General features: G+C 37.9%; 1 protein-coding gene across 1 annotated transcript; it reads right to left on the bottom strand.

The window, feature by feature from the left end:
- Positions 1 to 345: 345 nt before the first annotated feature.
- Or10j5 (olfactory receptor family 10 subfamily J member 5) lies at positions 346 to 1,275 on the bottom strand. Its single transcript, XM_071618791.1, has one exon. The coding sequence runs from the start codon at positions 1,273 to 1,275 to the stop codon at positions 346 to 348; it is 930 nt and encodes a 309-aa protein (XP_071474892.1).
- Positions 1,276 to 10,854: the final 9,579 nt, after the last annotated feature.

Here is a 10,854-nt window from a genome sequence, read left to right as displayed (position 1 = left end):
TGCTATTTTCCTAAGCCCCCTACCACCTACATTCCAATGACCTGTGCTCCATAGCCCTATACCAGACCAGGTCAAGGATGTGACTGTCAGAGACTTCAGACCGAGTGGGAGCCAAAAGAGGTCTCCAAGTCAAAACCGAATGACTCTCATTCCTGGTAACAAAACATCAGGAGCAGAAACCCTGCTTTCTGCCATCCCCAGAATATTAAGAAGAAAAATACGTCTGCTGTCTGACATTATTCTAGCCAGATGCTGTATTTGATGAACATTTGTGCTGCGGCTTATTTGTAAGTAGACACACATCACACTGGGTTGAAGGTCTCCTGACAAAAATGTTTAAATCTGTTAAGAAACGCTTCTGCCCACAGCTCTGCGTAGGGCATCCTTGACCTCCTTGTTCCTCAGACTGTACACCACAGGGTTCAGGAGGGGAGTGATGATGGTATAGGTCACAGAGAGAAGAAGGTCTTTTTCTACAGAACTCTCCGACTTGGGCTTGAGGTAGGCTATGGAGGCACAGCCGTAATGGACAATGACCACGGTCAGGTGGGAGGCGCAGGTGGCGAAGGCCTTCTTCCGACCGTCAGCAGTGGCGATTTTAAGAATGGAATAGATGATCAGGATATAGGAGATGGTTATGAGGCCTATGGGCACAAGAATCACAAATGAACTCACACCATAATTAATTATCTCATTGACAGTGGTATCAACGCAAGAAAGTTTCATGACTGGGTGAATGTCACAGAAGAAATGATCCACCACTGTGCCACAGAAGGGCAAATTAAACATGGCTGTCACCTGAAGAGTCGCCATCATCAGGCCGGTGCCAAAGGACCCACATACCAAACTGGTGCACATTCTTTTGCACATGATGACCGTGTACCTCAGGGGCGCACAGATGGCCACAAAGCGGTCGTAGCCCATTGCTGTGAGAAGGAAGCAATTATTAATTGCTAAGGTGACGAAAAAGAACATTTGAGTCGCACAACCTGGTAAGGAGATGGGCTGGTTATAAAAAACCAGACTGGAAAGCATTCGTGGGACAATGACCAGTGTGTATACCGTCTCTGAACTCGCCAGCGTGCTCAGGAAGAAGTACATGGGAGTGTGGAGGTGACGGTCAACACAGGTGATGGTCACAATGATGATGTTTCCAGCCAGAGTGAAAATGTAGACGGTTAGGAAGACCACAAAGAGGGTTGTTTGATGTTTTCCAAAGCTAGAGAATCCCAAGAAGATGAATTCTATCACTTCCGTGAGGTTCTTTCTCTGCATTCTGCTCTATCAGGGTCTGAAAGCAATAAAACAAATCATCAAGGGGAAACTTCTCATCAGCAACTGGATTTTAAAACAAAGGACAATGATGGCTAAACTGAGAGAGTGAGCTTTTCCCTCCTTTGTGACCGGCAAGTTCTTGTTTAGGGTCCTTGCACAGAGAGAGAGAAAATGTTTTTATGCTTCTTTCAATGTATACATGTGAACGCTATCCCTGCAGAGCAAACTTTCGGCACAGGGAGATTTCTGAGCACATGATCATCTCACAGACACTTCTGATGTCAGAAAGGGAAGGGAAACAGCGAGGAGAAAGTCAGGTTCTGTTCTAATGCATAACAATATCGAGCACTCAAACCCTCTTAACAAGAACGATTAAAGTGCATGTCAAAGAAGCCATAAAGATAAGTGTTTGGGAACAAAACGATATAGCAGTATGAAGTCTGCAAGCTAGACAGACTTTGCAAAGCGGTTGTTGGATTTGACGATAAGATCCCCAGTAACCTTTTCCACGGTGTTTAGATTGAATTCTGAATGTAAGAACTTGATTTTGGAGAGGTAATAGGGTCCAGATGTTTCATCAGACCCTCAAAGCAGAACAATGACAAAACGTCTTCTGCAATGATCAGTCCACCGAAATTGATCACTCCAGTCCCATCAAAAAAAAAAAAAATCTCTTTTGTTGATTTCAGTAGTCCTTTTGAATGAGTCAGGAAGACAGGGTTGTGATTGAGAACTGAGAAAATATTGTTTAGTTTTAACTGGAAGACAACTTGAGACATAGACAAGGAAATATAAACTCCACAGTTGAGGAGGACAGATTCTGCCAACAGTTTGGAACCCAACTGACAGCTATTTTTAAAAATTTGATGAACGGATAATTTGATCTAATTATAGGAAGCACCACACGCTAATCCCCTTTGTTTGGAAGTGAGCACACATACCCTCCCTTTGGGAGGTTGAGGCAAGATGATCACCAAATTCAAGGCCAGACTGGACAGCTTACAGAGACCCCACCTCAAAATTAAAACTAAGAAGGTCTGGGGATGCAGCTCCGTGCCACTGGGACCCTAGGTTCAATCCCCAATGATTTAAAAAAAAAGTGGGGGAAGCATATATATGTTATATGGAGACCATGCAGCTGATCCTGCGGCTCTCTACAGTGATGGTTTCATTGATCTCTCCTCATTTTCAGAATAACTGAAATAGGCTTCCCTCCCCCATCCTCCATAATTCTTTCCAAGTTGGCGTGAGCATAATCATGCTCGAGAATCTGTTTGCTCACATGTGGCTGAAGATGTGTCCATTGCTAAAACTGTTAGACCTTGCTTTTTCATGCCTCTCTGCATCGTTTGATGTTTCTGACCCCTGCCTCCTGGAAACATTCTCTGACCTTGGTCTCCATGATGACACATCTCTTGCCCATTTTTCCAGCACTCATGCAGTTACCTTCCACCAACCTGCTCAGGCCACCCACAGCATGATTACCATCTCCTGTCCTCTGGTTGACCCTTGGCCCTTGCTTTTTCTCTTTCCATAATATCCCTCACATTTTTTTCCTGTTATTTCTGTTATTGCTCAACTCTCTATTTCCATCACCAATCTTTTCCCCATTTCTCCAACTTACCTCTCTCTTGGCTTTTCTATCTGTGTGTCTTGCCATCATAATAAATTTTATACTTTTGAAAGTGAACTAAACACCAACATTTTTCGGGTTTTGTGACCCTCCTCAATGACTTCATCAGAGTTCCAACCAATCAGTAGTTGTCAGTATTTTGGAGCCACATCTACTCAACATCACATTCAGTGGAATTTTTCCTTAAAGTAGATCTCTTTTCTGTCCAAATTTCTAGATCCACAATGACCCACTTCAGATTGGGGAACCCAATTCTCTATTCAGGATAATAAAACATGTTCCCACTCTAAAATGCATATGGCTACACAGAGGATTAAGCAAGCAAACCAGTTTTGAAAAATAAGTACAAAATGAAAAGACTCACCCTAATTCATTGAGAGATTCTAGTAATCAGGACAGTGTGGTATCAGGTGCAGGACAGACAATGAAAGAAAATGTAGAGTCCAAAAACAGAACCAGAATTATATGTTCAATTCATTTTTCCATAAAAATGGAAGGCATCTCAATGGTAGTATTTTCAACAAATGTCGGTAGAACACGTAAACATTCACATGGGGGAAAAAATCAATCTCAAACTTTACACAAGACAAACACAAAATAACCCGATATGAATCACAGAAATGTATAAGAGAGAAACTACAAAAGATCTAGATGAAAATAAAGGATGAAATCACCATGACCTTAAAATAAGCAAAGAGTTCTTGGGTAACAAAAAGCATAATTCATAAAGAACAAGATCACAAACTGAACTTTATCAGAACTAAAAGCTTCTACTTTTCAAAAGACATTGTTGAAAACAAACAAACAAAAAGATAAGCCCAGAGTAGGAAAAACCATTCATCATAAATAAATCAAAAATTGTATCCAGAAAATATATAAAGAATTCTTGTAACTCAATAATAAGACACATTGGTAAATTGGCAAAATATTTAAATAGACATTTCACAAAAGAAAATATAGAAATAATCATCATGAAAGGATGCTCAACATCATTAGTCATCAAAGAAAAGTAAAATAAAACCAGAATGAGACACCTCTACAAACCGACTCAAACAACTAAAATTAAAAAGCCTAACAACACCTAATGTCCGTAACAAAGTGAAGGAATTGGAGTCTTTCATATTGCTAGAGGGAATGTAAGTGGTATAACTAATTTGGAGAACAATGTTGCCGGTTTTTTTAGAAAGTTAAATCTATACTTAATCTATGCTTCAGAAATTTTCCTAAGTATTTACACAAGAGAAATAAAAACATGTTCACATAGAGATATTTGTGTGGATATTCCTAGCATCTCTCTTTCGAAAAGCCAAAGACTGCCAACAACCTAAATGTCCAAATTATGATGAATCTATATAATAAAATACTGCTCAGGAATAAAAAGAATAAATCACTAATGCAAACAGCAACATGGCTGGATCTTAAAAACATTATGCCAAATCAAAGAAATCAGACCCCAAAGAGGTAATGCAGTATAACTCTATTTATAATATAAAACTCTAGAATATACAAATTTAACTTATACCACTAGTAAACAGATCAGTGTTTGCCAGAATTGCTTGGAAATTGATTGGGAAAAACCACAAGGGAAATAATTGAGGTGAATGACAATTTTTTAATTGAGGAGATGGTAAGACAGGTGCATAAATTTTGTCAAAACTCACCTAAATTTTTACTTAAAATTGGCAAATTTTGCTTATTTATATTGCATTCAATTGTATTCGTTGTATCCTAACATATCAAATTGTACTATACCATATTTTATTGTACTGTTTTATATTGTACAACATTAGAGTTAATTTCTAATGAGATTCTTATTTGTCCATGAGTAAGATTTGATTTCTGCAAATCTGTCACTTCGAGACTTATAATTCTTTGAGTGGATTCACTATGGTGTCCTTCACTCCCTGGTACCCACCCAGATTATAAGTCCTCAGTGCTTGGAAGTACATCCTCACCCATCCCAATACATTTCTGGTATACAGCTGCTAAAAATACTATATTCTCATTCTCAGCTTACATAGAAAAAATTTAAATCTATCAAACAAGAATGGGTCTATTTTTAATTTTTAAAATTGTTTTAGAGAAGTATTTCAAGACAGCTCATTGCTTATCAATCACTTCCATGAAATCTACTCATAACAATCCCACCCCTCACTTCCCTGCCTTTCATAAAGCCTGTGCCCAGTGCGGTACTCGCATCTGCTCACACCAAACCACCAGAACAGATTGCACACATCGCTTCCCTTTCCTAACTTCACGGTCAACAATTTCAAGTTGAGAGATTGAAATCTTTTATGAGGAAATAGTTTGTATAAATATGTCAAGATATCCTCAACTCTCATGGATAACGAAAAAGAACAAATTTTAAAAACTGATTAAGAAGAAATAGTTTTATTAACACAAAAGTTAGCAAACACTTAAAAAAATCAAGACTTTTTTTTCTTTGAGAGAGTTGGTTGTTAAACATTTACCTAAAAACCAGTGCCTTTATCCCAGTACCATATACAGTAGATTAGCCTTTATTATCTTGTATCATTGTCTGTTTTCTTCTTTGTGTTAGTTCCAATCCCCAAACTGGAATGTAAAACTCTCTGAAAAAAAAAATGTGCTAAGACTTCTATATCATCTGAATCCTTCACATAATGCACTCGGAATAGCCCTCGGTAAGTACTAGCTGATGGAAGAGTAGGAAGAATCTGGAATTCCCCATGGCAATGTGATTGAAGCAATTCACCAAGGGGACTGAACTGGCTACCCCTGAAAATAATGGGACCCAAACAATGAAGGATGCTTCTCTACAGTATCCTGGGGTAAATTGCACTGTTTTTCTTCTCGATCCTTCTTTGCATTTTTCCATAGAGACACAGAGAACAGTGAGAGCTGAAAGCTAACTTGGAAAACAAAGTGTTGCATGAGAGAGAGGAGGGTCAGTCAGTTCCGCTAATTTTGACTTAGTGGTCAATCATTTCAGAACTTAGCAGAGACCAGTTTCTGAGCTGTCCATCAGGGTCAGATCCTTATTAATTGACATTTTCAACTCCTTGTCTCTTTCAGGTGGCAAATGTGTTTAACTGTCCACATTAGAGTACAGCATAGGGTTAAGAGAGAGATAATTTTAACATTTATTTTTTAGTTTTCGGCGGGCTCAACATCTTTGTTTATATGTGGAGCTGAGGATCGAACCCGGGCCACACGCATGCCAGGCTAGTGCGCTACCGCTTGAGCCACATCCCCACAGCATAGGGTTAAGCAAAGCATCTTTAAATACCCACATGATCATCCTGGATCCTGTCTTCTTCCAGGTATTCTGTAGATTTTAAGCTCATTAGTTCTTGAATCAAGTTCTTGAATCAATTCCCATTCCTAACACCTAACTGTGAAACTGTGAGACACTTATCTTGCCGACCCTCGTTCTCATGAATAAATAGGGTAGTAATAGTACAGACCTCGGGAGAATATTGTGAGGATTAAATGAACTAATCCATTCAAAGTGCTTACTTAGCACACATTAGATGCTCAATAATTGGTATCTTTAAAAATCATCTTTCGTGTGACTCTATAACAGGAGAAAGTCATCCAAGATTTTTTGAAAAGTCAACAAAAAACAAACAATAAAAAATAGTGTGAGACAAAGAAAGATGGGAGAGAGAAATAGACACAGCGGTTCAGGTTTTTAGGTTATCCTCTTGGGAAAATAAGAACACTGCAAGAGACTAAAATAAATAATTAGGGCAGCTTGTGTTTGGGTCATGAAGATTGTGTGCCAAATAAAAGAGGAAATAGCAAAGTTTATCAATGAAAAGAGATGGAAAGACACTATTACAGAGTATATTGATACTTACAAGAAATCATATATCTGATAGTTAAATCTGCACGAACCTGTGAGAGAAAGTATTTAAAATCTGCAATTTAGGACCATCTCCTGAAAATTAATGTTACATGTGAATGAATCTTGCAGAAATGAAACCAAAAAAAAAAAAAAAAAAAACCATGGCTCTTCTCTAGAGACCTTGAAACATAAGCCAATTCCAAGATGCCAGAGATGGATCAGGTGGCCTTTTTTAAAAACCTGTGATTAGGATAGCTATCTGAAGAATCCAGAGGAAGGAAATCACTTGATCAGAAGATGAATGTGGGAAAGAATCTGCAAGGCTGTTCCTTTAGGACTTGAGCCCAATTGGCATAACTGTGATGTTTCCCTTCTACAAGTCTGGAACCTGGCCCAGGATGGATGCAAGAACACGTAGAACTAGTGTCTGCCTAACTTAAAGATATATAGATATTCTCAATGCCTCCTAAACCTAGTTTGGTAGGATCTAAAAAAAAAAAAAAAAAACCTCATGCCTCTTCAAGGACATATGATCTTATAATCACACCTCTCCAGACAGGACTGCAGCTTAGAGAGGTGGCACCCGACATACCCACTGGTCCCCTGGCTCTGAAAATTATGCCAATAGGAGAAGGAGAAGCAACTCCTATGAACTCAGAGATCAGGAGGGTACTCCCAGAGGAAAAGCCATGTTGTCTACTTCTGCTCTCCTGAGTCTCCTTTCCTAAAATTTTCCTGAGTATCTCAAGGGAACCAATGGAGTCAGACTCCAAACTGGTGCCAAGGGATTTTATTAAAAGTAGGAATTTTTCCATTGTACCTATATGAATATACAACAATGAATCTCACCATTGTGTACATCCACAAAAAAATCAATTTTAAAAGTGGCAAAAAGAACTATATAGGGAAGGAAAGAGTGGATGGTGCGGGGAAGAGGTATTGGGAACTAAATTAGAAAAAAATATATTCCATGCTTTCATAATTATGTCAAAAGGGACTCTACTATCACATATAACTAAAAAGGAGCAATAAAAATAGGAATTTTTAAAATTTCCCTGGCATTTGGTGCTTTGTGATTCTGAAGCCCTTCTCTCAGATGCTTTCTCTTTCCCTTATCCTAGACTTTATTGAAGGAGATGTCATGTATATGGAGCAAGAATTGTCTTTAGAGGATGACAGGTTAGTCTCTAGTATTTCCAAGATAGAGGGTACTAATGGAGTAAGTAAAATTCAGTGTTTCTCAAGGACATCCTATTGTTAATAGATTCAACTTCAGCAAGATAGATTTTTCTTAGCAAATCAAAACTTGAATATTGGTAGTTAGACTCCTTCCAAGAGACTTTCCAATGGATATGTCAAGTCCTGGCTGCTAGCGTTCTCTGTCTTTGCACAATTCCCCGTGATTGATGTAGGTGACTTTCCCCAGCATATTTCATAAGGCACTTGTGAAATTATAGAATGGAAAATTTTTAATTTTTCCATTTGACCTATGTTTCTTGTTCTTTTCTACATGGAAGTTATGAAATGGTATGAAGATTTTTAACATACTTTTAATCTCAGCTTATTCCATTAGCCTAGAATGGTTCACTTTTGATTTAGTATATACATACACACACATGCACACGTGCATGCACATGCAAATGCAAACACACACACACACACACACACACACACACACACACACACACACACCATAATCAAGTAGTCATATCAGCTATGGAACCTATATCCATCCAATACATGTAAATGTCCCTAAATCTCCATAACATTGCATTAGAAGTCAGAATATAGGATTCTTGACTCACCCCAAATTCTGTTTCACCTCTTATTTCCAATCCAGCAACCTCATAATTCAGTCTTTTCCTTAGTTCATAGTGACTCTGATCTTTCACATAATCCTTAAGACCTTGGAAGTCATTCAAAATATCAATCTGTGCTTTGCTCATAGGACAGGCTTCTAGCAGCTCTCTTACCTGATAGAGGTAATAACATCAATGATTTCTATTCCTCCAACGTTTATTCACATTTTTATTTTAACATGGAAGAGTGGCGAGAATAACACAAGGAACGACTGGATTTCCTTTCCTTGGATTCACCAACTGTTTACATCTTGCCTTCTTCGTCTCTAACTCAAAATCACATTGGAGCAAATTGGAGGCATCGAACCCCTTTATTCTTACACACATCAGTGAGTGTTTCCTAAGAAAAAGGAAATACTAATAAAATTTTAAAGATATTGATTCAACAACCACTATCTCGCCCACAAACTGACTGGCCGAAAATAGAAATTAAGACCTAGAGTTTAATTTTCACATCACAGTCTCAATGCTTCCCTCTCTGGAATGGAGGAACCCTACTTCTTCTCTGATTCCTAAAGACTCTATTATTGATTTCCACCCCTGCCCCCAATGCCTTGTGAAAGGATGACTTATTCCATAAAAGAAAGATGAGGAGGAGAATTGGGGCCCCTTCCTTATCATTATCCCCTCCCCTTCTCCCACCTAATCAAGAACATTGATCTAAGGAGGCTACTCTTTTCAGAGTGACGGATCACCCAATATGAATGTCCATTTAGAAACCCTACAAATGTTCATCTCCAATTTTTTCCATGACCTGAATAATTTATCTTACTTTTTGCTGGACCATGGCTCATCCATCTTCCCAGGCAAAATCATGTGCTATTTCTCCTCTATTATTTTATTATTTTTCTCAAACTTAGAGAAAAAAAAATAACTCTTGAACCATTTGAGAGTAAATCGCTGACCTACAGAGGTCATTACCATCGAACATTTCGGTAAATCTTATGAACGAGAACATTCTCCTATGTGACCACAAAGCAATCATCAAAACCAGGAAATTAACATGAATTCATTCCTATCACCTAAACCTCCGATTCCAGGCAATGTTTTCCAGATGTTAACCTCATTCTTCGTAACACAAGAATCCAAGTCAGAATCAAGCTTTGTGTTTATTGGTTTTGTGGTGGTGGTTGTTAATTTCCTCAATCTGGAGAAGTTCTTGAGTTTTTTCTTGTTCTTCATTATCTGGATATATCCAAAGATTACAGCCCAGTTATTTTGTTGAATGTGCTTAGATTTTAGTTTTTTGATGTTTAATCATGATTAGATCCTTGTTTTAGTTTGCTGGCAGGACAGAAGTGGTGCTGTTTTTTCACTATATGCCATTAATAGGCATATGATTTTGAATTATCCTATTTCTAGTGATGTTTAATCATTTTATTGAGAATGTATAAATCAAGATTAACTACCTTAAAGTCACTCTTTTTCCCTCTTAAATTATTTCATGTTTTGCAGCAAGGTAGTTTGAAACTACGAAAATATCATTTCTTTGGCACACACATTTCTTTTTTCCTTTTTTCTTCCTTATTTATTCATCTGTATCATTACAGATTCATGGTTTGCTGTTTTATTCAATGGATTATAATTACTCTCATTAATGTCAAATTATTCCCAACTTGGCCACTGGGATCCCATTTTAGCTGGCTTTGATGTCCTTTTGACAGATCAAAATCATCACTAATCATCAGGGAAATGCAAATCAAAACTAATGGGATATCACCTTGCAACTGTTAGAATAGCTATTAAAAAATTAACAAGTATTGGTAAGAATGTGAAGAAATTGGAATCCTTGTACACTGATGATGAGAATGTGAAGTAGTGCAGCCACTATGAAAAACACTATTAAGTTTCCTCAAAAAATGAAAAATGGAATTACTATGTGATCAAGCAATCTTTTGTGTGTGTGTGTGTGTATGTATATGGTGCTGGGGATTGAACCCAGGGCCTTGTACATGCAAGGCAAGCACTCTACCAACTGAGCTATATCCCCATCCCTGATCAAGCAGCCTTTCTTCTGGGTATATAGCCAAAAGAATTTAAATCAGGATCTTGAGGAGAGAGCAGCATACCCTTGTTAACAGCAATATTTCTCATAGTAGCCAAGACATGGAAATAAACTCAATGTCCCTCAAGGATGAATGAATAAAGAAAATGTGATACCTACATACAATGGAATATCATTCACCCTTAAAAAAGAAAATCCTGCCACATGTGAAAGATGTGGATAAACCTGAGGAAATTATGCTAAGTAAAATAAA

The sequence above is a fragment of the Marmota flaviventris genome, chromosome 10 (assembly GCF_047511675.1).
Source record: "Marmota flaviventris isolate mMarFla1 chromosome 10, mMarFla1.hap1, whole genome shotgun sequence".
NCBI classification, from domain to species: domain Eukaryota; kingdom Metazoa; phylum Chordata; class Mammalia; order Rodentia; family Sciuridae; genus Marmota; species Marmota flaviventris.
This window is presented reverse-complemented; position numbering and strand designations above follow the sequence as displayed.

Excerpts from the sequence above, each read along its gene's own strand:
- Or10j5 (XM_071618791.1), bottom strand. The coding sequence starts at position 1,275 with ATGCAGAGAAAGAACCTCACGGAAGTGATAGAATTCATCTTCTTGGGA.